The following is a 27,706-nucleotide window of genomic DNA, read 5'->3' as shown; positions in this document are numbered from 1 at the left end:
AAGTTCTTACAAGGTGGAAGGGGGGATTCAACGATAACAGGTAACACTGTAAGTATGACACTAACGCAAAAATTCATGAGGTAAAAAATTTGAGAAATCAGGAATTTTGAGATAGCCAATAGTAAGTTACTGTAAACAGTCTCCAAGGGAAATGAGCTCCTTTTTACGAAAGTAAGAGGTGTTAAGGAAGCCAGCGTTTATTTAGACAGCAAGAGTCTACTGTAGTTCACTGAGGCAACTAACTGAATTGATTCAATATTTGATGAAACTGCTTACCAACTGCTATGAGCGGCTTGTAGTTTGCCCAGTTTTTTGTTGTCAAGGGTGGGCACATGACAGCGCAAGTTGGAGGTGACGACACAGTACTTGAAAGACTGGTCATGATGAACTTGAAATGAGCAGAATTTGGAATAACTGTTCCAGAGGTGAGGGGTGGAGGGATCACATTTGAAAGCCTTAATCGTGGATTCACACTGCACTGCAAATTGCGCTCTTCTGTGTCACTTGGCAACGATGCTCTCATGGCTTCTTCAGACATGAATGATGACTCTGAAGTTGGGAGTCTTGTGGCTTTTAATTCCCAAATAATCATTCTACCATCACTGATCAACAGCGCCACCTTTCTTTCACTGATTGGACAACACATAAAACCAAACAGCCGGCTTGATTTGCTAAGACGCAAAGGGTCTGACTGGCACTTATTTTCATAAATAATATCAACAGAGATATTTGCCTCATTACTAGTTTCGTTACCAGGTTCTACAAAATAAGGATTTTTTGCGACACGCCGACGCACTCGCATGATGACACTCCCATTTTCATGTAAGCACATAAGTACATCTCGCTGTTGGCAAGGTATAACCTGAAGGAAGGACGGGCTGTTTCTTTCCAGACTGAATGAACAAACTGCCTGGTTGATTTCCATGTCTAAGATCATAACTTCTCTAGGAAACAATGCCAGGAGATGATGACGTGCAGATTTAAGGTATGCAAGCTGAAGGCAATCACTGAGGGCCACACTCTCTTCTCCAGTTCTGAAACAGGACAGTTGAGAGATTTGGTGAGCTATCCTGAGAGCTCAGATCCTTAATCTCTTTTATACCAGAATAGGCATTATTATTATTTTTCATACCCTACACAAATTTCAGGCCCACCTTCAAATCTATACCCTTTATTAGATTAATTAAGATTATTCTGCAATAGAAATACACTTGCATAATTAAACAGCAAATCATGTTCTTTTGGGACCTACTTCTAGTATTTTCAGAATGGATGGCATTTCCCATTCCCCCAAGGTTTTAGCCAGAAAGGCATCCAGATGTCATGATTGAACGATAACAAATACAATGTTACTCTGGTTAAAAATGTATATAAAACAAAATGTTGAAAATGCCAATGTTTTGGCAAAAACTTCAGCCTTCATCAGGTGGAAGTGATGAGAATTTTACAAAGAGCATGATGTAGATGTTGTGGTTCAAAATTTTGGGGGGTTTAAAAATTTTCAAACCATTCACTTTTATTTCCCGTTGTCTCAGATTATGGTTACCGTAATGAATACTGCACAAAGGAAAATAAAAATTAAACTGGCTTGAAATATTTTTAAACAAAAAAAATTTAAACTACAACATATATAAAGGAAAAATGCAAATGTCTGAGCCAATATTCAAATATGCATGCAGCAAATGGATGCCATCATCTCAACTGAGTGTATTCTTGCAAATATTAATCTCCCACGACTCCATGAGGCAACTGCAAGCATAAGCAGTTTCCTGTACCTGTTTCGTGATTCTCCCCCTGCCCACATCCTCATTCTGGACAATGCTGACTTAGGTGTGGCTGGCTTAGCCGCGCTCTTACTGTCCGGTCCAGCAGTAGGAGAGCCAGTGAAACTGCTACTGGGTGAGGCAGAACCTGAACTTGTCAGGTAGAATTTACGGCCATTGCCGTCTGGTGCTTTGTTGATGGAGAAGTCATTGATGAAGAGAATCCAATCTTGACACATTACTGAGATCAAGAAAGAAATAAAGTTTTCACTTCTCCTACAAAAAAAAAAAAACAACGCATGGACAGGTGTGGTGGTGTAGTGGTTAGCATGCCAGACTTTCAATCGGATGGTTAGAAGATCGGAAGGTGAGTGGTTCGGAGGTTAGGATGGTTTCTATATTACTTTATAGACAGGAAACTTCGCTCCACATTGTCTCTCTTCACCCAGGTGTATAAATGGGTACTGGCAACATACTGCTGGGGGTACCATATCCCATTCAGATGGGAGTAGCAATACTCTTGTTGCTTCATGCTACAGAAACAGGGTTAAGCTCTGGCCATGTGTGCAACTTTAACTTTTTTTTTTTTTTTTTTTACATAATAATAAGAGCACAGTCTTAAAGACATTAGTATATCCATGACCAGCCCGAATGTACGTAGTTAACCCTATCTAAACCGGGCTTTAAAAAAAAAAACTTCTGCCTCCCCCCGCTCCATAACTTCAAGAGTATTAATGCTGTGCCAATGAAACTTGGTGAATTGACAGTACATATATTCCAAAGATGTTTCCTTTGATAATCCAAATGTCAAGATATTAGGCTTTCAACCAATAATATATCAGTGTGAGTTCTATTGTACTTGGTCATTTTCCAGAATAAATTGTTTCTTAACGTTACAATCTCTAAAAAAATAACTTGAAAACTCACAAGTGACATTAGAAGGCATAAATGGATCAAAGGCAAAACAGAGTAGTGTCTCTTGGAATGTCTTCTTCCATAGCTTGGTGCCAGTGTCAGCATTCCACAGAATCATTGATGATGGTGCATGGAGCACAACTAACAGATCATGACATGCATCCTGTGTCCCAAGCCATTCTAAATCCAGTATCGGCCTGTTTCCATCTGAAAACTCCGTCACTGCACTGCCTTGAGGAATGTCCCAGACAATAACATTACCAGCTGCATCACCAGAGGCCAGGCGTAGGACATAAGGAGAATTTAAATCATGGTGGTAATTGTCACGAGCCCATTTGACCTGTCATATATCAAAATGAACACTCCTGTCACTACAGCTATAAAATTATTAATTTATTTACCAATAAGCATTGTCAATAAGTTTTAAGTTTCATGTATTTTTTTGAGAGACATTCAAAACATACAGCAAAATCAGGAAAATATATTATTTTACAAGTTTTCTATTACTTACCTTTGTACAAGGTGCAGTGTGAAGATTAAGTACTTGAATAATCTGTTCAAGACAGTGAAATGAATATTCAGAAGATAAATTAAACATCAATGGACTATTATGCCCATTACGAATATATGTGCTGCATTACACAATAATACCTTTTTTCAAATAAAAAACCCACAACAAAACCAATACATACATGTATACAGCTATTGTCTACTTAGGGTGGCTGAACACAGTTTGCGTGCACTTTACAGATTCTGTTAGTGATGCTATTAAGCGCGCGCTAGGGTTGACAGTGGTACGCAAATACGGCGGTCGATAAAGTGATCCCTCAATTTCACATGAATGGATAATAAAGTTAAGTTTTGATCCTAAATAACTAAGTGTCTCGTTTCTGGACTCTTTTTCTTTTCTTTCCGAGCAAAAAAGTCATTCACCAAGACCTTTTTATTGCTTTTCATCTTTGCCATGAAACCCAATTAAAGCCACGCATGCACATTTGACCAAAAAATTGCGACTGGTTGTTTTCATGGAAATGAACTGTTTTCTAAGGAACCGCTCATTAGAATTTCGTGACATTTGGCATGAAAATAGTTCCCTAGAGGCGTAACTCGCCTGCAAAGAGAAACCTAAATCTAAGAGAGGGTATCTTCACAAAACATTAAAATGCAAAATCAATATTTACGGGAGATCTCACTGTTAAAATTACATGAAAGTAGTGCAACTGTGTCAGTGTTTTGTGAGTTTTTCTGGATACAAAAAATGGAAAAAATCTAATGAGTACATTTTCTAAAAATTAAGGAAGCCTACTATTTTTGGACGTTTAATAGTTCGCTGCGTTGCCATGGAAATGGTACTTAGCTCAACAAGACGTAGGAAAATACATTCCTTCTTAGTTGGTCTTACACCATACCAATTTTGGGCGTCCAGAAATACATAGTTTCCAAATAAGGTCTTCTAACACCTGTACACTAAAAAACTGTATTCCGCCACCTTAAAGGGCATGTAAACCCCCAAACACAAGTTTACCTCATATTATGTAAAATGTGGTGCTAAAAACAGTTTTGCGACTTATTCTTGCCAATTCGAAATATTTAAGGAGAAAAACGACATTTACTGTGGGAAGTTCACTTCCGGTTAAAACAATAGCGAGTGCTCGTGACGTCAGCGGGTGAACACAAACATTGCGCAATTGAGAATACCACTGTAATTATCATGGCAGCGAGAGAAAATAGTAGCAGTTTGGAGGAGATTTTATCCGATGAAAACAGCTCGAATGAATGTAATTTGTACGACAGTGATGTTGGTGAAGTGTCAGAAACTGGCGTGGATGTCGGAGCTCGTCCATTTCGCTTTGAGCCACGCAGAGTTCGGCGTGATATGCAGCCTGAATCAAACGAAGAAGACAGCGAAAGCGAGACGAATCGTCTTGGAAAGACAGACTGGTAATTATTTGGAGTTGTGATTCATTTGCATTTATATGATTGTTACGCCTTTGAAAGACTGAAATTGAGTTTTTCAACTGAACGTCACCGTGAATCTTGTTTATTAATGATGTTGTTTTTCTCTTGTTATGAAAGGTGCGAACCAACGACTCAAGAGAGCGTTCGCTGTGTAGAAATCGGCCAAATTTGGCAAAAGGTAGAGGACCAGAAACCAGCAGTACAAATGCACTGTATAACCAAGCATCCAGGATTTCGGTCTAATTGCCTTGATGTCTGGGCTCTTAAAACTGCGTATTACGCATTCCGACAACAGCATGGCGCAGACAATCGTACATGACATGAATTTGTTTACTTTGTATACTTCTCACATTACCTTTCTCTGTGAACAGCGCACTGTAAAATCACAAAGTTAATAGGGAATCGCACAGTTATCAGTTATTCCTTTTGTCTCTTGTAGAAAATTTCGTTACATTGCCTACAGACAACTCGTTCGTTGGTGTTGGGGCTATCTTGGCAGAAATGTGATGGTTGCGCTCCTGTCCAGTGAGGTCATTTCAAGCGGATTTTGGTTCTTCGTACACGGAGTTAATGCGACCCAACATACGAAAAAGACGAATAAAACCTTTTTTTATTATTTATAACAGATTGCCCTGATTTTATGCCGTTTTTGAGTTCGATTCCAACTTTCAATTTACAAGCGTCTCTTACTGTCTTGGCGTTATTTCCGAAGCGACTGCGAATTTTGATATAGCTCTGCTCTCTCGTGACCTCTTACTAGATTTCCCAGCCGTCTGCTCCGTTTCCTCGCTTTCCATTGTTCGCTTATGCATTTCTGACAAGGCTTTCTGCTGTGGCGTTTGTTGAATTGTTGGTACAACACTGGGAATTAAATCCGTCTACTTTTTAAAACCCATTTCTCATGTATATACACCCTCGAAGCAGTCCGATGGGAAATAGGCGCCACATATTACTGAATGTTTTGTCGGCTCTATAAAATCGTCCCGCTTCAAGACTTGAACAAATTTAATCCACTGTCGCCTTGACTGAAGTCTCTTGGAAACTAACACGTGGAATATCCTGTTTTGTTTAAATGCCACAAAACTGGACGACACAGTGCTTTACCATATTGGAATAAGAGCATAAATGAATATTTGCTGGAATTTATGTAGACACGTGCGTATTACAAAAGGTCGGGAACGGAGAATTTTCACTTCCTGTCGGCAGAGATCCACTCGTGACGTCATGGAAAAGATGGCGTATACAAAATGGCGGGCGCTTCGAATTTGCAGCGGCCTTTTCCAACCGAAAACGCGCTCATTTTAAAAAAAGAGTTACAGATTCTGCATACTGAAAATGTGTGCTTTATGACTATGTGACCAGAAAAATTCGCGTTTTGGAGGTTTACATGCCCTTTAAGTCAAACTCATAGTCAGTAGATTTCTTAGTCTCAAATACTTATTCACTGAGTTGAGTAACTTTTAGTTGTCCATACCATAAAATTCTGAATATAAATCTTAGACTTATCTATTCAAAGACATTTTCACAGGTTTATTATCAAGGAATATATATTGAATTAAATATTGCATTTCAAAATAGCTTGTGTTTAGACCACAAAATCAGCTTGAAACAGCTTGCATTACCAACTAAAAGCCTTAACAACAGCTTAAAACAGCTCCCCCTAACAGTCAGCTGGTGTATATCTATGAGTGCTCGATATTGGAAAGAATTCAGGAGCATAGTTTAATTAGAATGTGGTATTTTCAGATTTTTATCATATTGTGCAGTTCCAGAAAAAATCCATTTCCTACCCCATGGAAGGTCAATGGAAATTCCTAGGGGGAGGGGGATCTTAAAAGTCAAAATTTTAGAAGGAAAGTATGAAGCTAAACGGGAATTTCCTGGGGGGACAGGGGATGCAAAACAAAAAACCTTCCATGGGGAGAGTATGGATATTTCACATTCTGCTTGGTGCAGCTGTTTTGTCCTTGTTCATTTGTTTTTCTTGTGGTGGTGATTTACCACACAGAAAGAAAAGCTTTTTTTTTTGTCTAAGTTCTGTCGGTGGGAGGGGAGGGGGGATTCTTCCACCCTCCATAACATCGCAAATATAATTAAATAAAAGCTTCCTGGAGGATTGATAGTATGTTCAAAGGTGTTTCCTTAGAGGTCTGCAATGGGAATTGATGACATCATATGACGTTGAAATTTTGTCATGATTGCCAAATGGCGGCCATCTTGGATCCGCCATCTTGGATTTCTGAATTTCCCCAAACCTTCAGGGAAGTGATAAAATTGAATGAAAAGCTTACTAAAACAGATAAGTATTAATAGAAGTCACAGTAAGAGAATTAATTTTCTTCGTTTAAAAATGGGATTTTCCATTTGCTGAAAAAACTACTTGTCAAAAAATTGTTGCCATGGTAACATGAAAGTCAATGAAAACGTCCAGCAGCTTCATGACATTTGCTCCAATATTAGAAAAATGTCTTTGCGGGCAGAATCCATCCCCTTCCCACCAAGTCTAGATAGTTTTAAACATGTAGTTTGATACAATGTTTCCCAAAACATTTCAGTTGGAGCTCTTACCTGTACTGATTTGGGATCAAACACCACCACAAAATTTTGACACCCATAAGCAATCATTGATTGCCATCCCCTGAAGAGAAAAAAAACAAATAATCCCTTGTGAAGGCATTTCACACAAAATTTACTTTGTTACAGAGATCATTTCCTAAACAATTCCAGTGTTAAGTACTCTACTAGCAGAGCGATTTTTTCCGGCAAGTCTTTTAGCAATAATAAAAAATTATTGTGAATAGTCATTTGCATCTCTGGTATTCGCATTGTTGGTTTGTTTACATCTCCGAGCTACTTGCACGCTTGAGCATGCATGAAGTGGATCGGGCAGAAGTTTCTCTTGGGAATGTAACTAAACCAACTACGTGAATACCAGAGATGCGAATGACTATGTACATGCTAGAAGACTTGTTAGAAAGAAATGCTTTGCTAGTCGGGTAGTGTTAAGTTATTAGTCCACAGGGGGATGAGGCATGGGGAATCTCTGTAAGATTAAAGTATTTTATGTGTATTTCATAGGGAAATCTCTATTTCACTTTGTTTCCTTGCATAACCTTTCCCCTGTGATTATTCATTTCAAAGTGTATTTGGTTACTGTTTAAAGTTAATAATCATGGTGGAGAAAGTATGTAAGGAAATAAGGGAAAATGGAAATTAACTAAACCCTAAAATGTTCATCTAACAAAGATAAACCACCTTCCAAAAAGTAATAACCAGAAATCCTCTTCTCTTTAAGATTCCATAAATCACAGTGGTTTTGAACTGATCGAGATAACTGAAGATTTTTGAGACTAAGGGGACATCTTTACAAATATGTTACTCTCCTTCAGTATTCCCAGGTACTTTTAATTAAAAAGTTATGGGGCGCTTATTCGAGGATTTATGATATTCATTTATATATTTCTGTTTATTATCTAACAACTATTTACTTATTGACTTACTTTTAATATTAATTATTTCATTTCATATTAAGCTTAATTGTCATAAGCTTATTTATAAAGAGTTGTTGGGTGAGTTTGGTACATTTTGAGATGACTACGTTTCTCCCACTCATTACATAAGCTTACCAAAAACTTAAGTCACAGTAGAGGATAATTATAAAATAATTACAGAGAACAGCAAATGCCACTTCCTTTCAACATGAGGTTTCGCACTCACCAATCACAAGCTCCTCGATTTTGGGCATGAAGCGCTCCGGGCAGAACACGTGGTGACAGCTTCATGGTAACTCAAAATAGCGTATAACAAATAAGGTTGGCATTCGCCAGCACAAACGTATCTCTTTTCATGAAATGAGCAAGTTCCGAGCAAAACGAAACCTGCCATCAACTCATCGTCGTTTCCGCCATCTTGCTTTCGCAGATGTACTTCATTTGTACAACCGCTGGCCTTGAGCGAAATAACATACTTCTAGGGAGGAGTCGGAAATAAAGTTTTTGAAGATGGTATTTGAAAAAAAAGCTGTAAATATAACTAAAATCATTTTTTTATAAAAATTAATAAAGAAAATTAAGTACTTTTAAACGTGTGAAATGTCGAAAAAGTAGAGTTTTTATAATGGCAGGTGCGGTGGTAGGCATGTTTATTATTTTTGCTTACCCTACCCCAAGTAAGAAGGAAAAACGGTTAAGCGATGGCGCGAAGTCTGAAGTAGCTTTCTGTGAACTTTGTGCGTCGCTTGCGAGATTTGTGCTTGTTGTACCCATCACTTTTGACTTTCATGCCCTCCTCCTATCGAAACAATGCCTGATTGCAGTTGTATTTAGAGAAGTCAACTGATAAATGTCCCGAAACACAAGGAAATTCCGGCTCTGTAAAGTTTATTTGAGGAAACATGTCCGCAAGTTGGTAAGTTGACTTAGTTCATTTAGTTCCGCAATCTTTTGTTCGGTGTTAATATCTTGCGGCAGGCGATTCCGTTACCTATACCTAACTAGTCTTTTGAATCCAATGAACATTTTAAACTGATATTGATAAGTGGCAAGTGGTTTGGTGAGACAAAGTGGCTGGTACAATGAAAGGCGAATGTAGCTTAATGACCTCCTCTGGGAGCTAATTTGTATTTGCACGTTGGCTTTTAAGTACGCCCAGTTTTTTTCATTTACGTGATAAGCCGATAACTACTTACAATTGGGTTCAAGGATTTAAGAGATCGCGGTAATAAATAGTCTAATCTACCACTGTGTTTAACATTTTTTCAAAGCAGTTAGCACCCTGACGCCAAGAAAGATAATTTTAAGTCGTGTTGTTTCTGATGGTAATTTTTGTTTTTTGGCTATGATGGCCTATGATTCAATGAACAAAAAAATTTTTGGTGCATGTTTTGCCCTCAGCAACTTTTAATTTGATTTACTTTATTTATTCTTCAATCTGCAGTCTGTAACTCTGGTGTCATGGAATTTTAACAATGTCAGGTAAGGTACAATTCTGTTGTGAGTCAACACACACTTGCCAAGTATCTTGGATTATTATACCAGGCATTCCTTGATTTTCACTTCTTTACTCCTGAACCGTCAAATGTTGATCTTTACCATGACAAGTTTTACATAATTATGAAGTTGTCAGATGAAATCATGAGGTGTGACCTGACTCAAATGAAAGCCATCAAGCAATACTTTACCATGTTGCTGGGCATTATGTTGGAAAATTCAAATGAGCATTATTAAGGCATTCTCCTTTTGCAGTTTTCCCTGTTTATCGTTGTGGTGGTTAAATTAAAAAAAAAAAGGCAAAACAGGAGAGGAGGCAGAGACTCAACCCGTAACAGCCGAATACCTTTAAAAGAACCTTGATGTTACAGGTGATGTTGATGGCTGTAGGGCTTACTTAGAAAGCAACAAGATTATTATGGGTTTGAAGGCCAATGCAACAAGTGACTGAAATGGTTAAGACAGCCCTGACATGGAAAGAATCTGAAACCACCTGTAAGGACTGCAGGAACCAATATCATCTGCAAACAACAGTTTTAACTTGCAAGACATGGTTGTCAAAAATAGTTGGCTGCTGGTGAAAATCAATCCCCTACTTCACTATCTCTGAACCAGCTACTCTTCTTGGCATTTTTTTGTTTAGTCAGCTGGTTGCTTTCAAACAGCAGTTGTCTACTTTAGAATTTTCTGACAACCCCACAGAATAGGGTGAAGATGGATTACACAACAATCCATGTTTTGCTCCCAATTTATAAAAAAGCGCAACTTATTTTGATGTCCTCACTTCCTGTATAGCATTTAGCTAGAGCCACTGATGAGAGAAGTAAAAAGCTGCTAGCCAGCACTCTTTTTCTTTGTTGGAAAACAATCAAAATCAGGGTTAATGGGATAACAGTAAACAGAGAAGGAAGGGGATGGGCTTGAAGTACAAGGTGGTTCTAATGTTTGATTTTGTGAGTGACTGGAAAAACTACATTGTCACCATATTTTCAGGGAAAGTTTAACTGAGCTGCAGTACTTTTGAAAGGTGCTAGCTGTCCTTTCATGATGTAAAATTTTGGTTCAATTAACTCAAGTGTATACATGTGCATAACCATTCACATTTTTACTCTCAGTCCTGAGTTTTCCTTTGTCTAGCAAATGTTCTTTTCTTTATTAAATACAGTGCCTGGTAGGCCTGCTCCTCCTGTTGTTGGCAAGGTTACAGCTAACACTATAGAACTCTACTGGGATCAGGGAACAACAGAAGACAAGTCAGGGGGGAGGCTTCGCTATTGTGTTCAGGAGGAAGAGGAGGATACCAGGAAAGGTTTTGGAAACGTCTACAAGTAAGAACAGAAAACTTTTATGGTTTCTTTTTCAAAACTTTGTAATTTGATTTGGACAGAAAAACCACTGAATTCTGAAAAATATAGGTATCTTTACATTACCTGAAGGCATTTTGAACCATGATAGAAGCTTTTCTTGTATATGCAAGTCAATTTAAGGGCCTATACATGTAGTTTGATGGGGCTAGGTTTCTTGAATGAAAATTGAGGGTGATACAAACAAAAAATGCAGAATTTAAGGTTTTGTTTCTGTTTTCTTCAGTCTGCCCTTATTTTTGGCATAATGGACAGGTTTCATTAATTTTTCAACTGGTAGGGGGGTTCTAAATGGTGAATAGGTGGGCACCAGTTATAAATAATTTATTTTGTCTTTTTTAGACTGGGTTTAAATCTTAATCCGAAGGCAGGTACCATGTTCAGAATTAATGGATGCTAGTAGCCGGGGCTTACCCTGGTGAAAATCTTTTTAAGATCCTTGAGGATCTTTAAAGATCTTTAAAGATCCACATGAGGATCTTTTTGAGGATCTTTAAGGATCTTGATTCATATCCTCAAAGATCTTGCAGGATCTTGTAGCAGGAACCTTAAGGATCCTCACAGGGGCCTGCCAAGATCCTTAAGGTTCTTGTAAGGATCTTTATAAAAATCTGCAAAGATCCTGAAGGATCTTAACGGATCTTTGCAGGGACTTCAAGGTTCTTACAAGATCCTGCAAGATCTTTGAGGATATGAATCAAGATCCTTAAAGATCCTCAAAAAGATTCACAAAAGATCCTTATGTGGATCTTTAATCTTTGCAGGGACCTGATGGATCTTTCTGGGAACTGAAGGATCTTAACAGGCCATTAGCAGGATTTTTCATGGTCCTTGTAGTAGGATCCTTAAAGGGACCTGATGGATCCTTACAGGGTCCTGCTAAGATCCTTCAGGTTCAGGTTCTCTTAGGATCATGAAAAAACCTAAAAAGATCCTGAAGGATCTTAAAGGTTCTTTGCAGGGACCTTAAGGATCTTGACAGGGGCTTTGCAGGATTCTTCGTGGTCCTTGTAGGAGCCTTGCTGGGACCTGATGGATCGTTATAGGGTTCTGCTAAGATCCTTCATGTTCTTGACTTTAATTTTCATGCACAAAATACGTATCCTATTTAACAAGCAGTAAATTTTATGCCAAATGTATTTTATTTCTCGGATTATTCTCATCTTTTTACAAATAGATCTTTGATGTTTTACACTTGCAAAAATCTCATTGTTTAAAATCATCAATCCCTTACCATGAAACAGAACAGTTAATACAATATGTAAAAATCTAAAAAAAGGTAAACATGTCTTACTAAGCTAACTAACCCTTGTTTTTTCTTCTTATTTCTTCCTTTTGTGTGAGCCCTTTGTTTTCACGAAAATGAGGCCACTTACATGCAGAAAGACATGAAAAAATTACTACAAATAAAGGATGAGAAATACAGAGAGCATTAATTATGTTTTTTTCAAGCTGTAGCACAACATTGTAAGTTATGACTTGAAAGTTGAAAGACATTGTTATACCTACATGTATTGCAACTGGTGTTGCAAGTTGCAGAAACGTGCTGTACAAAAATTGAACTACATTGTAATGTCTACTTCAATGTGCAATGTTATCACAACTTGCAACAGGGTGGTAAAATCCACAACAACACTTTTACATGGTTGGATGACAAGTTAAAAGAAAATGTTGCATACAGTGCCTAGTACAATGTCAGCTATCAAAATAATACGCTTCAATAAATTTGTAACAGTTATGTATTTATGAAAAAAACTCGTCTTTTAGCCACAAGTCTCACTCTCAGGCAAAGGCATAATCAAGACTCATCTGGTTTTGAACTGTTACATTGAAAATTAAAAGAAATCATTCACTCGACTAAATATGAATTTTGACAAAATTGAAAATATGTCAAGTTTACATGCACTTTCTCCTTTAAAGTAACACTCTGTGCAGCTCCATTTTAAAGCACAGATAATTGGTATTCTCATTGCACATTATAAAACCAAAACCCATGAAAATTTCAGTATTTTTTCATGGTAAATCCATAGCATTTCCAACACTTTTTGAGGTAATATATCAAACACGAGGAAGAGTGTTTCCTCCGATTTCCAAACACCAAGAAGTAGGTTGGAAAAACGAGGCACAGCCGAGTTTTTTCAACCAACTTCAAGGTGTTTGGAAATAGGAGGAAACACTCTTTCGAGTGTTTGATATAGCTTCTCAAGCTATTGATAATTCTTGGAGAAATTCGAAGCAAAAGTTCCAAAAATTTTATGATAATTAACATCACATTTCCAAACCTCCTTCATGGTAGTGATTTCCTTTGTTTTCTCTTCGTGAATTATTAATGAGTTTGAGAAGGGATTTTCAAGGTCAAGAGTAAAGACATTTTTATCGCATTTTTTAACCATGAAGTTGCCATGGAAAGAGCATAAAAAATCCATGAAAATAATGTGAAAAACAGCATGGCCCATGAAATTTCCTGCATCATGTATCAGACTATGAAAAACTCATGAAAAGTCCCTTTAGGACGGTGCCTACTTTTATTACTGCACATACGTTCTGCGCATCTCGAGATTCCTATGGGTGGTGCCTACTAATACAGAGGTATTTTTGCGTAGTTTAAGAAATTTAAGAAGTGATCTTTGCATCCAAAAAGAAAATTTGGGGTAACCATGCATTTTTCAGAGATAATAAAGCTTCAATTTGGAGTAAAATGCCATACATGGCTTTGTATTTCACTGCTGCCTTAGAATAAAAAAAAGTAATTGTTGCTGAATTATCTCTAAAAAAAAGCATGGCTACCCCCAATTTTCTTTTTGGATTCCAATAGCCCTTGATAAGATCTGCTATATATATAACTATATATCTGGATGGTTAATTACATGCATTACACACAATATAAATTTGTCATTCACAGACCGTATTCCACAGCCAGAGCTACAAACAAGTAACAGCAAAAAACAATTTCACAGTAAACTTCTCAGGAAAGAAACATTCAGAAAATGGCTTTGTCTTGAATTATGTAAAGGTTCAGGGGAAGTGCTAAATAAAAAAGAAAAATGATTGGATATTCCGTAAAAAAGATATTGATTGTACCCTTGCTGTTTTCAACTACATGTATATGATATCAAGTAATGACCAATACTCCATTATGCAAGTTACAAAAGTTTATTTGGTAATAATTATTGTTTCTCAGTAGGAGTAGCAGAAGTCATGATTTGCAACAAAATCAAATCAGTTAAAATAGAGTCCAACTGTCATAAGTGACTTAGCTTATTAAGCAGGATTTGCTGACTTGACTCAGAAGCTGCACGATTGAGTATCAGCCTTCACAACATTATTGAGCTGAAAATCTGCAGTACAACAGAAAAAAGTGCATTTTAAGTCAGTTCTTCTGAGTGAACTCCAGATCTTCATGCAACGTCAATCAAACCAAGATCACTAAGTCTTCAGCTTATACAAGACATGATAACAACCTGGCTACAAATTACTCTGTAAAAACGTTTGCAAAGGCTTTACATGTATAAGAAAAATAAATAGGGAATGTTTACCTTAGCAATCTCGAATTTGCAGTTAAGCTCAAATAAGATTCAAGAAGCACATGCATTCGAAATTCCCATAGAAGATCTATAAAATCACACATTTTCATGCAGTCTTTTTAATCAAAATTATTGATTTCAAAGCTTACCTCTTGCTAAAAGTAGTTATCCACATTTTTTTGCTTGAACCCAACATTTTGAAGCTTAACAGAGGTAAAATTCCACGGGAAATGTCTCCTGTTTTCTTGAATATTCCGCCTAAATCGACAATGAAACGGCCTTTTCCGCGAGCCTGCAGTGGCATATCTGCTGACCAAAATGGCCTTGTTCGTGCCCAGTCTACCCAGTCTGAATGAAATCCAAGATGGCTGCCGGTGTTGCTGTGACCCCACGTTTTCTTGCTCATTTTAAAAGCTAGCACTGTGCATGAAAGTTGTAGGAATTATGATTGAAAGCATTGTTGTTCTTTTTGGCATGAAATGGAGTCGAAATCCATCGAAGAAGGTCTGAATGTAATATTGTTTTCACAAATGCATTTCAGTGACGTGTACTACATGTATAAAGTCAAGTTTAATATAAGCTTCATTTTTTTTTTTTTTAAAGCTTTTCCTGGAAAGCAGGCCGGTTACAAATACTAATATCAGTTGCTCATCTTGGTTTTATGTGTTTATTTGCCCAATTAATATAACAAAAATAAAGCTCAATCTTGTGGTATAGAAAATAAGCACATCCTTGCTCTTTCTTCCAAACCATTTGTTATTATTGCATACATAAGCTTAAAGTTTATAAGTTCATTGCAAAGAAGTACCTGGTATATGTAATTGTTAGATTGAGCAAAAAAGTGTACATGCAATAAGTATACATCATGCATTTGTCTTTTTTATATGGCTCAACATTGACGGTGTATACATCAACAATGATGAATACAAATAGTAACTTCACCTTAGATTAGGAAGATGAAGTTTCCCTTGGTGTATGCAAAATATGTCAGACAACATGTGATACAGACAATCTAACTGGCCATTGCCTATCCTATTTGTAGAAAAAATATAAATAAAACAGTGTATTACTATGTTATGGAGCAATAGTGATATAGGATTACAGGTTGTTTTACAGGCTATTTTTCAGTTTGTTATGAGAAAATAGTAATAAAATACAACACCTTGTTCTATCTTGCTCTAAAAGAGGCTTAAAATAAAAATAAAACACAAATAAAATAGACTCCCTATTTTTTCCCTATCAAGTAAAATAGGAATAAATATAACTCATGCATTGATATGGCTCACATCAGTTGTTACCTGAAAATTCCACAGTGTTGGCCCATTGCAGCTCCAAAAATCACAAAAATTAATATTGAATCGACTGATCACAATGTGATGTTGTAAAGTTTCGTCCTTTAGCTTCTTGTGTTGTCAAAGTCGAAGAAAGAGATTTTCAGTCATTGCTTGTCTTCACATTTTGTGAAAACATTTGTAGACCCAGGAAATCTTGTTTTGTTGAGATTTTATGTGACTGATCACTTTCTTTGCAAGAAAAAAATACTTAGTTCTGTTGCCTTTGAGGTGAGGTTTATAACTGCATTGCCATGTGACTGTGTATGGTTTATGCATGATTGAAAGGTGATTTCCTCCACGACTGCAAAATTGGTGCAATTAGCCTGTTTGGTTCCAAAGCAACCCCAATTAGTTTTAGTGAATTGTTTATTATCCTATATTTTGATTAATCACAAGACCATGATTTGCAAAGTTCTCTCTAACAACCTGATAAGATTCTCATTACAAGTTTGTCTAAAGATCCTTGTACCATCATTATAATAAGGATCCTGACAAAAATCATTGAAAGGATCCTCAAACATCTTTCTAAGATCCTCTTTGTCTCCTTGAAAGGATCTTCTTTAAATCCTTCTAAGATTCTCATCAGATCCATGATGACTGTTAAGGATTTTGGGAAAGTTCTTTGAAAGAGATAAAATAGGATCCCTTTAAGATCCTTGTAAGATCCTCATCAAACCCTCAAAGATTCCTTAGGATCCTGACAAAGATCTTTCAAGGATCCCTGATAGGATCCTTTGAAGATCATTGTAAGATCCTCATCAGATCCTTAAGGATCCTGACAAAGATCTTTTATAGGATCCTTCTAAGATCTTTTTAAGAACCTCGTAAGACCCTTCAGGATCCTAAAGGATCCTAACAAAGATCTTTGGAAGATCCTTGAACAGTTCTTACCAAGAACCTTGTAAGATCCTCATCATATCCTTGAGGATCCTTAAGGATCCTGACAAAGATCTTTTATAGGATCCTTCTAAGATCTTTTTAAGACCCTTGTAAGACCCTTGAGGATCTTTAAGGATCCTGATAAAGATCTTTGGAAGATCCTTGAACAGTTCTTACCAAGAACCTTGTAAGATCCTCAACATATCCTTGAGGATCCTTAAGGATCCTGACAAAGATCTTTGAAAGGATCCTTTAAAGGATCTTTTTCAAGATCCTGTAGGATCCTAATGAAATCTCTGAGGATCCTGCAGGATCTTTTAGAAGATCTTTGAAAGGATCCTCATCAGGATCTTCAAGAGATCTTTGTAGGATCCTCAAGAAATCCTCTAGGATCTGTGAGGATCTTTAAAAGATCCTTGTCTTCAAGGATCTTTAGAAGATCTTTGCAGATCTTTGCAGATCTTGGAGGATCTTTGAAGATCCTCCAAAGATTTTCACCAGGGTAGCTTCTAATAAAACCCTTGAATTAAGGCCTATGAAAGTTTACTTGTGAAACCAAGTCCCGTCTTTAACCTTTTGATAAACCTAAAATTAGACAGAGGCCGTTTATACCCTCAACCAGAGTAAAAAACTGCTGGCAGTTCTGTTAAGGATAAAACTTACAATGTTATTTTGATTTCCTCAGTGGCTTTGCTAGGAGCAATGTGTTCAGAGGCTTGGAGCAAAACAAGACATATCATTACCGTCTTCGCATCAGTAATGACAATGGACATAGCCCCTGGAGTCCAATAATCACTGTTACTACTACAAGTAAGTAAATCACTGGTATTAGGAACTTAATATTTTCAGGTCTAGGTATTCAAAAGGGACAGTAAAATTCTAAAAATAAAAACTTACCCCTCTATGTTATCAATATAAATTTAATGCCAAACAAGTGACTCCCAAAAGTTGCTACCTCAAAAGTAAGCTTAACTATTGTATACAGAAAACAGTTATGAACTGGTCTGAATCATCATCCAAATGGGCAAACCTGATGTAAAACCTGATAAACTTTTACCATGGGAAGACACTGCAAAAAGACTTAAATAGTTAATAAAACTAGCCCATAAAAATAATTGTTATATTTACAGTAGACAATGCCCATAATGCTTAGATGATGTGATCACCATTGGGCTGGCACCAAAGTGTGGTCTTGTTAGTGGGTTGGTTGTAGTAATGGTGATCTTCGTACAAGAAATTATTAAAATGACTACAGGTGTAAGATTTTGTTGTGGTGGAAAAGAAGTGCCCGTAATAACGGGGTTGTCATTTGGTTAAGGTGATTCCGCTGAAAAAGAAGGAGTATTTAAAATTGTCTAAGACTTGGTCCAGTTCATGACTATGTTATGAGCATTACAAAAATGCAATAAAAAATGGGGGTCACCGTGCTCGTTTTTGTGCAACCTGGATGGCTATTATAGTAAATAGATGACCCACGAGGTTTATATTAGGAACGCTAGTAATCAGAAAAGGGAACTATCATTTCTAGAAAAATTAATTTCTTGCATTAAAATATCAAATCAGTTCAACAAAATTTACTTTAATTTTACACAACAAACTATTTTCATTGAACTGGAATTAAGATTATGAAGGAAATTAAAGATTTTTCTGCGTGTGCACGTAAGCAGCACTACTTAAATACGTGCTTTTTAAAGCATTCAAATAAAAATATCTCAAAGTAGAGTATTAAACTTTTCTTCAAATCGCGATATATAGTGGTTAACCGTATGACATTTAAATTGATACATTAAAAACTGGGGGTCACCGTGCTCGTTTAGAAGAAAAGGACCATTTATTTTCCTGCCGAGCTTAACCTCAAGGAAATCCCGTTGTGTTGTGCTTGCGCGCGCTCGTGCGCGCGCTAAATGACGCGAAAAATTATGCGCAGCAAGGATGCGCAATGCAATTCAACGGAATCACCTTAAGTTATGTTCCATTGTACTTTCATCCTAAAGCTATCAGGTGAAAACAGGCTGCTAAATTGGTAAAGGTAATATCATTGGTATGTCAGCATGTAAAACCTTATTTAAAATCACACTAACCTCAACAACAAATTATGCCAACATGCTGTTTTTTATAAGGGGTGTGCATGAGGATTATGTTCAGTATAAAATCACCAAATAACTAATGCTAACTAACAGTGGGATGAGCCTTACCGTGGCCACCCAACAAATGTTTTTTTACAAGTTAGCCATAGAATATAAAACAACGTGTTTTCAATAATTTGTTGTTATGCCATTTGCCTGTTGGACTTTGCAAGGAGGCATGACCATTAATGAAATTCTCGTGTCCTGATTGGCTAACTTGTAAAAAGACTTTGTTGAATGGCCATGGTAAGCCATGCCGCACTGTAAGAATGAAATACTGATATTTTATTTAAGAAAATAGTTAAGTAAAAGTAAAGAATAAGGCAAGATTACACATTTATTGAGTGTCTCTCAACATGACTTCACATTCAGGCAATTCGCCTTGGAAGCTAATTTGCAAAGCTTTGGTTAGTTATCAGTTATATCAGTTATACATTTGTAGAACTTCAAGGCAAAGTCTATGAACAAGCCTAAGCACCTAGACTTGGACATTTATTACAGGCTGAAGAACATTGGAATCTTGCATGTAATGTGCATAAAGTATGTGACCAAAACTAATTAATCTTCAAATAAACGTCTTTTCTTCTTACAGAGATTCCCTTATCTGGTCGTGATCTTCATCATGCTGTCCTAAATTGGGAAGTAGAAAAGGTGGCAGCAATTCTTGAAGAAAGGTTTGTGGCTGATCATAGAGATTGTATACTGTAATAATAATATAAATACTGACTGCAATAATAATAATAATAATAATAATAATAATAATAATAATAATAATAATAATAGATGAAGTAGGCTATGTGTTGCTTCCTACCATTTTTCACAACGAATGGCACATTTTAGAAAAAATCTCAACATACTATTACAATTATACTCATGATTCTAAAATCATCTAATGATAAAGATGCAAAAAAATAGATAAGTGGATAAAATAAATAAATAAATAGATAAATAAATAAAGTAAGTAAGTAAGTACTAGGTAGATAAATAGGTATTAAAGTAACTAACTGGGAGAATAGATATATATAGGTAACCAAAAGCAAAAATATAACTTAATATGCATGATATTTATGTACTGTATTCTTGAAAAGAAACATTTTAAGTGGAGACTTGAAAATTGATAGTTTCAGAAGATCTGATGTCTTGTGGTAGCAAGTTCCATTTAAGTTCCAAATAGTTCCGAGGTCCAGAAGGCAGTTTTGTAATGCTGACAGCTGTTTATTTTGCATTTATAGTGGTGAGAGCTTAGTTGATTCTCCTGATACATTTGGAATGTCTCCTCTGATGATTGCATCACAGAAGGGTTACACAAGGTAAGTATGTTTAAGTTAGTTGTAATTAATTAATATTTTTGAAAAATATTGGGGAATACAAACAGGAATCCGAGCCAACATTAGCTTAAACCACTGCAATGCATGTCACTGAGATACTTAGCCTGAAAGTACTTACAGGCAGACTGGTGCTGGGATCAAAGATTCACCATGATGTGTAGTGCTGTAAGAGCAAAGATCCAGGCTAGAGTCATCAGCAAAGTGGCTGTTCATGCATGTCTAAGGCTGAGGGGACGCTCCATGAATATTGAGGGGAGACAATGTATCACCAAAATCTTTTGACTGTGTAAGCAGTTAATGACATCCTGGTCACCAATTAATCATTTCTTGTTCAATAAACAGGACTTGTAATTTTTTTCCTTTTTCAATATTCACATTAGCATAAATTACATACAATACTTACTATTTTAATATGCAAATTTTCTGTGCATAATTGAATTGAATTAATGGCACAGTACTTGAAATTTATATTGGTAATTGAACTGAGTGGAGTGCAATTTGGTGTGAAATAATACGCGTGAGCGCGAGTTTGATTTGAAATCACAAGTATGATTACAGACCAAAATTGCACAACACGAAGTTCAATTACCACTTAATTACATCCACTATGAAATCACAGAGTATCATTGGCAATATTAATATTCTATTTGTGTTCCTTCATTTCCATTTTGATGGGCTAAAGAAAGGATGCGATTTAGAGCAAAAAAATGGTGCAATTTGGGAATAAATTGCACCATTTTGGACCAATCAGATTCCAAGGATCACCAGTGATTTCAAAATGGATGTAATTACATATAAAATACTGCAGCTGCCATAATACAAAAATTAAAGATAATGAAAATGATAATTATAATGATGATGATGATGATGATAACACTATGGATGGGTTACATTATCTCAGACTAAAATGTTGACCATGGTAAATTACATGTGTTTTAGCAGACTCATTTGAATCTGTTTTTCTTCCATCTAAATGTTGTATTTTATTGAGAAGTATTGTATCCAGTTTGATTGCACACAAAGCTGACATCAACTACTCCAATACAAGTGGGAAAAACAGGTGATTCATCTAATAAAGGGTTCATAATTTTTCTTATTGTAAGGGCAACCAGCAAGGTATTAGCTAGGAGTGAAGGCATCTGTGGACAATGGCATAATTTTGTTAAAATAACAAATTCACTTGTACCAAGCTATTGAACACAAACAATATCATAAAAATAATACCAATACACCCCTTCCAAAAGTAAGTCCCCCCCCCACCTGAAAAAAATATCAGACCCAAACATTCTTTGAATACCAGTAAATAAGCCCTCCCAAGTAAATGCCCATTGCCATTGACTATCCAGCTGGCTATGTTATAAGCAGTTTTAAATTGAACTCATTTTGGAATGAAACGGTTAAAAATTTATTGTTATTAGGGATAATTTTAAGCTCCCCCGAAAACAAGCCCTCACAAAAACTGAAACGCATTAAAAGTCCCTTTAACAAGTTTAATCTTCAGGGCTTGTATTCAGAATTTTTGTATAAAATATTGTATTTCAACTGGAAGGGAAACTACCTAAAGTGACACAGTTGCCACAGCCAAAATTTCCAGGAAAAACATCATTATAAGAATAATTATACCTTTTTATAGCAAATTCTGGTATGCCACATTTTTCAACCCACTGGAATGAATGAAAGATAGTTAAAATTCTTCATTTCATTTTAGCATGATGTTAGCCTGTTTTGGTGGTCATTTAAAAGTAGCTCTTCAGCTTCATGAACATGGAGCATTGCTAGACACCAAAGACAATGGGGGATCAGGCTGTCTTCACTGGGCAGTGGATGGTGGCAAACCAGGCTGTATACAGTGGTTACTTGATAATGGAATTGAGGTAAACAGAGAATTTAGTACAAGTGACAAGGCTAAGAAGTGCACGAGAGGAAAACAGGGTCTCCCTCCCCAGTGGGGGAGGGTGGACAAATTAGATGGTGCTATCTAAGAAAAAGGCAGAAGATAAAACTATGCAGTAAGTTTTCATCTGCTGTTGTTCCCATTTAATTAACTCTTATTTTGGATATGTGTCAGGGCCCAGTCATTCAAAGCACATTAAGGACACCTTGCTATTACAGACACCACACTATTGCAGAAGCATTGCTATATATGGCCACAAAATGCTTTTATGACATTGAGTACCTCACTGCTTTTATGTGACCCTATAACTACATGTATTTCCTTAAAAACAGCAGTTTGTGAAATTTACTCAAGACAGGATGCTTTGCTCCTTTTCTGAAGGTGCTGTTAAGGGCGATTTAGACGGTACGATTTTCTCTTACGACTGTCGCATGCGATTTCTAGAGCGCGCGCTGCTTGCGTCATGTAAAAATCGTACACAACTTTCGCCACTCAACATTGCCTTTACTTACGATTGTCGTAGGATTTTAAAACATGTTTTAAAATCCTACGACATTTTTCGTGTTGTGTGCGTCTGTTGTAAGGATGTTGTAGGTTGATTTACACGACGCGATTCGTGTTGTAGGCATGGCGTAAGCGTGTCGCATGCGACAAATCGTAGGCAAAATCGTACCGTCTAAATCGCCCTTTACACAGAGCAATGTTTCTTATAACTTTGCAACTGTTACACAATCATTGCCAACAACAGCATTACAAAACAAGCTGCAGAACTACTCACACTCATTAATAATAATTATTATGAGATAGTGCAATTTACCTTACAGTGTTTTTTTTAAGGTGAAGTTAATACTGCTCCACTTTTCCAACAACTCATAATATATCAAATAAATATAGTTTTTCTTGCAATGGCAATTCACACTCGTCTGAGACTTGCAGAAACAGTGCACTTCAAGAAGGATGATCCTCAGGCGTAATGAAAACATCCTTTTCATTTTATGGCCAGGTTGATGTTGAAGATGATTTTGGTTGTTCACCTCTAATGAGACTTGGTATGTATTTAGCTTGTTGGATCTCAGCAGAGTCACTTACACCTTAACTTAATGTCAAAGAACAAATTCTCCTATCTTGTCCCCATACTTTTCTTATAAAAGTAGTGGGAAGAGGTTATTAAAATATCAAGAAAATTTCCCTTAATTCTCATGACCTCAGGGGTTGAATAAGCATTGATATTACAGGAGAAATCTGATGCTGATCACTGTTAGGAAAAGGTCTTGGTTGTTATGTCATTGGTTTTGGCTCTTTGCCTCTTTACCTATGATGGTGATGATGATGGTGTTGGTGATAATGATGATGACAATGATAACGACCATAAACAACCAGCTACAACTGGGGACTTGACAAAATTGCACAAATTAATTGTTGGAAACTGTTGCAAAAACTACAAGGAAATGTATTGCTATCATTGCCAAGATTTTAGAATAGAACGCGGCTCTTAGACACTGCATACTTAGTTTATTTTTTAAATAATCACTTCACTGCTCTGTATTGTTCCATGAATCGTACACCACTCATGCCTGATTACCATGTTATTATTCTTTATAACTTAGCATCTATGAACGGAAATGTGGAGCTGGCCAGAATTTTGATTGAAAATGGAGCAGATGTGAACAAAGTGGACAAAATAAAGAAGTCTTCTTTGATGGCAAGTTATTATTATTTTGATTTTGCAACCTGTGCATGCAATTGACAGGGTTGTGACAATTCCCTTCCCCTCGGCCACATCCACAAATTTCACTTTAGTGTTGTGACAAACGTGGTTATATTGTTCATCATGGTAGGTACAATGATAAGCTATAGCCATTGTCTTTCGTACAATTTAGTATGTAGTCGCTTGAGCTATAAATCGCAACATTTCAACTGCTTACTAAACTGAGTGGTCCGTTGTTTTTCCTAGGGAGGCAATTTTCTTGTGAACTTCCGTTTTTCGCTGCCTTTTCTGTCCCTAAAAAATGGGGCTTCTTGTTGTCTAACTGTTTACTGCTAGACTTCAGCATCAGGCAATGACATGGACTGGTTAGGGTGTCTCATGATTTGTATCATGATGGGCAGCTGTGACTGCTGGTGCATTGTACTCACCTGAGTAATAATATTTAAAATACACCAATCACAGCCAACCATTGTGATACAGATGGCAACACAACCAGTCCACCTTATTGCCTGATGAACACACAAGATCTGCCGAGCAAAGACTAGACAAGGATGAGGAGATGATGGTGAATACTTGGAGACAGAACTTCATTTAGGTCCTCTTGCACCAACTTTTTTCGATAGCAAACTTAAAGCATCTGGAAGTATCCAAGTATTGAAATTGAACTAAGGTACCAATGAAAATGAATTCAAAACCATTTTTCTTTCTTTCTCTTTTGTTAACCTTTATTTGTGAATGAATTCAGCTGGTTAGTATTGTCATCCCTTTGGAAAAATGTAGAGTAATTAATGTCGCATTAAGGTAGCAATAATTTGTTTACCTTAACACGCTTGAGTTAGTATAATTGTAACTGTTTTTGCATTACATTTTTAGGCAGCTGCTCTGAACGGCAATCTTGCATTGGTAGAGCTTCTTGTTGAGAATGGAGCAAACTTACTTGCTGAAAATGAGGTTTGTGCTTCTCTACTCTCTTTCCCTACGTCTTCCTCGAGCACAGAACACAGAGCGCTCACACTCCAGAACCCCGCCACGCTGACTACAACAAAAACGGACTTCAGAAAGGTCTTTCTGCATGGATAACTGTAGGGTTTAATTTTGTTTATTTTATTTTGTATCTTTTCAGTATGGGAAGACGGCTCTTGATTTTGCTCAATCCTTTGGAAGAAAGGTATGCTACGAGATTCTCGCTTCCTCTTTAGTTGCTCCCCTCTTTTGCATTTATGCTAAACTTACTTTCTCGAGTACTAATAAAATCCTTTTCTTGCCCGTAAGCAGTTAATTTTTCCAAACTTTTTACAGTTTGTTTTTTGCTTTAGGAAGTGGTACGCTATCTGAAGACAGGAAGTTCGACAGACGTTGATATGGAGGTAGCTGTGGAGCACGGTAACAGCTGACATGTTTGAGAAAACAAACGGACCCTTTTGTACTCCGTTAAACATTTCCAAGTGGATCAAGTGAAATTGTTCGTTTTCTGCTCCAATGGGATAACCTGATTTTATTTATTTTTAATTGTAAATTTGGTGCGATTAAAGTCAACGTTTGTTGTCACCATATTTCCAGGAAATATGGTTGTCCCGTTGTTGGTGAAGGAAATATTTTTGTTGTTTGGTCTACAGTTACTGTGTACACGTCTTTCTTTGAGCAACAATAGGGGAAAGCAAAATGCATGTACTTCACTGTGTTTCTATTTGCAAAAGAAAAGAGTGGGTTTGATCAAAGAAAACAGCTTCATCGAGGAATGATCGTTCAAATTTGTATTGAAACAAGAATTTGCATCGGATTTGAGAGTTCTCGTTCTCCACCTCCCCGGACAAAAGGGAGCTTTGAGCAGCGACGACGGCAACGCCAACGAAAGCGTTACTTGAAAATATAACTATCCTTCTTCGGGGTCTTAATTAATGATTATGACCCCAGCAAAAGGCAAAAAAGTTACAATTTAAAATAGAGGACAGCAACATGATACCGACTGTAGGAACATAATTATGTTATGTTTGCTATCAAACAAAATATTAAATTTTTAAGTGTCAATTTTTCCTACAATGAACTGAGCCTTACTTTAACTTGGACATTAGACAGTTTTTTACTCTCCAGATTGAAACAATTAAACTATCCGAAGCTTGTTGATAGGGCCAATTTGGCTAATTCCAAGTTTTCAACCCTCAAACGAGTTGGGTGAATTGCTTCGCATTCAGCCTGTACCACAAGTTTCGTTAAAAGAAAATTACTTCCTCTTGTGGCATTTTAATATTTCTTTGTGTGTTTAATGAACAAATTAAGACATCCTTTGTTAACTCAGTGGTCCCTACGGCTTTCTGTGCCAAGGAGGTTCGACTAAGAATGTTCACCTTTTAGTATTCCTAGAAGGAAAAACAATTAATTTATAGAATAAACAAATCTCTCAACTCACTCGACCGGTTTGACTTTTGATATGTTTCACAGTCCTTTCTTTTTACAAACGTAAGCACCAAAGCTTCCCACAGCTATTAACAACGCACCAAGTACTGTGAGTGTAGCAATAATATTGTGTTTGAAAAGTTTTCATTATCTTTTTCTTGCGACGGTGAAGATGTACCTTCTGAGCTAGCTCGTAAAATCACAGTGATATTAGTGACATAGAAACCGCGCCACGGAGTTTCATTCGCCGCACTTAAAAGTTGGGCGCATTCTTGATCACTCAGTGGCGAGTCATATCGCACTCTCATGTAGAAATCTTCAACGATGCTTCCATTCCTAAATGACATTATTTCAGTATCCAATATATCTGTGTTGTTCAATGACATAATATCCATTATCACGGCTTCAACTTCATGTGCAAGTATTTTGAACATGGTGGGGCCTGGATTTGACAGATCCACCTGTCAATACGTTCCACTAGGGGATGGCCCTCAAGAACATTATCCCAAGCCTTAACGTCCTGCTGGTGTAAACCACCAACGAAGAAATGATCAGGATCTCTCAATTTCAAAGCTTCTAACTCAACAGACGCGCCCGACGAGAGCACATCCCTCCAATGAACAGCCTCCGTCACTCCCCCCTGGCCGGGAACCCCGCTTATATCCACCCAAGTCGTGCAGCGTCTCAGTTCGATTCTTTGAATCTGATTCTGGAACTCTACCCAGAGACCCCTCCTTGGAGACCATTGTCTTTCGCTTACGACCCACCATCTAAATAAAAAGGAGGGTGTAAATAGGGATTTCACCTCAAGCCCAAACGATTGATAAGGCATATAAAAAACAAAGAAAACTAGTGGTACCGAGATTCCCGACCAGGAGGGAGCGACTTTAGCACGCCTGAGAGCAGAACGTCTGGTGGCCACCGAGATATACGGTATACCAACAGGAGTCACTTACCCTGATCAAGAGCTATCTGAAATACCGCTAAAGAAACACTGGGAGAATAAAAATATTGAAAAATGGTCATTTATTAAAGCATTCTCCTGAGTACATTCATCATGCGGTCATTCTATTGTATACAGACACAATTCGCCTCACAATTTCGGTTGCTCCTGGTGACCCGAAGTAAACCGACCTCTTTTCGCCGGATTCCCGCCCAGCCGATAAGGACAGTAGCTCTGGTAATGCCCAAACTGGTTACAGGCGAAGTATCTATCTGAGGCTCGGCCACCACGCGCACGACCCCTGGGGCCCGTTTCTCGAACGTCCCGGTAACTTATCGGGCCCGGTAAGTGTCTTTGGTGATAAATGTTTCTTAGCAGAAGTCCACTTTTGTTAGCTTTGAATACTAAATTTTAAGACCTTATAATTCTATGAAAACATTGGCCAAGTATCATGTCTCTAATCACTGTTTAATCGGCGAAAAAACGTTTAAAAATATACTTATCGGGCCCGGTAAGTTACCGGGACTTTCGAGAAACGGGCCCCTGGCCCGGAAGGGTCTCGGCGCTGCTACTCTCATGGCTTTATC

The 27,706-nt window shown here is 37.2% G+C and overlaps 2 protein-coding genes and 1 pseudogene across 4 annotated transcripts in view; 2 read left to right on the top strand and 1 right to left on the bottom strand.

Annotated features, from left to right (window-relative positions):
- The window catches only part of LOC146464881 (WD repeat-containing protein 11-like), a 29,080-nt gene extending 20,520 nt beyond the window's left edge, over positions 1-8,560 (bottom strand). The window contains exons 1-6 of the mRNA XM_085129546.1: positions 8,355-8,560; positions 7,206-7,275; positions 3,190-3,231; positions 2,691-3,018; positions 1,776-2,004; positions 277-1,034 (exon numbers count right to left, since the gene is read on the bottom strand). Coding sequence (XP_084985672.1) covers positions 277-1,034; positions 1,776-2,004; positions 2,691-3,018; positions 3,190-3,231; positions 7,206-7,275; positions 8,355-8,419 — 1,492 coding nt within the window. The 5' untranslated portion in view covers positions 8,420-8,560. The remainder of the gene's footprint in view (positions 1-276; positions 1,035-1,775; positions 2,005-2,690; positions 3,019-3,189; positions 3,232-7,205; positions 7,276-8,354) is intronic.
- Positions 4,165-5,273, top strand: LOC146464882 (uncharacterized; annotated as a pseudogene). Its single transcript, XR_014868464.1, has 3 exons — positions 4,165-4,619; positions 4,755-4,874; positions 5,077-5,273. The product of XR_014868464.1 is annotated as an uncharacterized LOC146464882 (transcript).
- A 261-nt stretch (positions 8,561-8,821) lies between the features above and the next one.
- On the top strand, positions 8,822-26,188 carry LOC146464880 (fibronectin type 3 and ankyrin repeat domains 1 protein-like). 2 transcript variants are annotated; one of them, XM_085129300.1, is made up of 13 exons: positions 8,822-9,040; positions 9,573-9,610; positions 10,791-10,953; positions 17,412-17,536; positions 19,445-19,526; positions 20,085-20,162; positions 21,175-21,240; positions 21,889-22,054; positions 23,078-23,123; positions 23,682-23,780; positions 24,660-24,733; positions 24,906-24,950; positions 25,099-26,188. In XM_085129300.1, exons 2-13 carry the CDS (start codon positions 9,604-9,606, stop codon positions 25,174-25,176), a joined length of 1,029 nt encoding a protein of 342 aa, XP_084985426.1. In that variant the 5' UTR covers positions 8,822-9,040; positions 9,573-9,603; the 3' UTR covers positions 25,177-26,188. The 2 variants fall into 2 exon arrangements, with proteins under 2 accessions (XP_084985426.1, XP_084985427.1); XM_085129301.1 differs by having other exon boundaries at positions 8,822-9,044.
- Positions 26,189-27,706: the final 1,518 nt, after the last annotated feature.

The sequence above is a fragment of the Pavona decussata genome, unplaced genomic scaffold, assembly GCF_977016875.1.
Source record: "Pavona decussata unplaced genomic scaffold, jaPavDecu1.1 SCAFFOLD_161, whole genome shotgun sequence".
In the NCBI taxonomy this organism is placed as follows: domain Eukaryota; kingdom Metazoa; phylum Cnidaria; class Anthozoa; order Scleractinia; family Agariciidae; genus Pavona; species Pavona decussata.
This window is presented reverse-complemented; position numbering and strand designations above follow the sequence as displayed.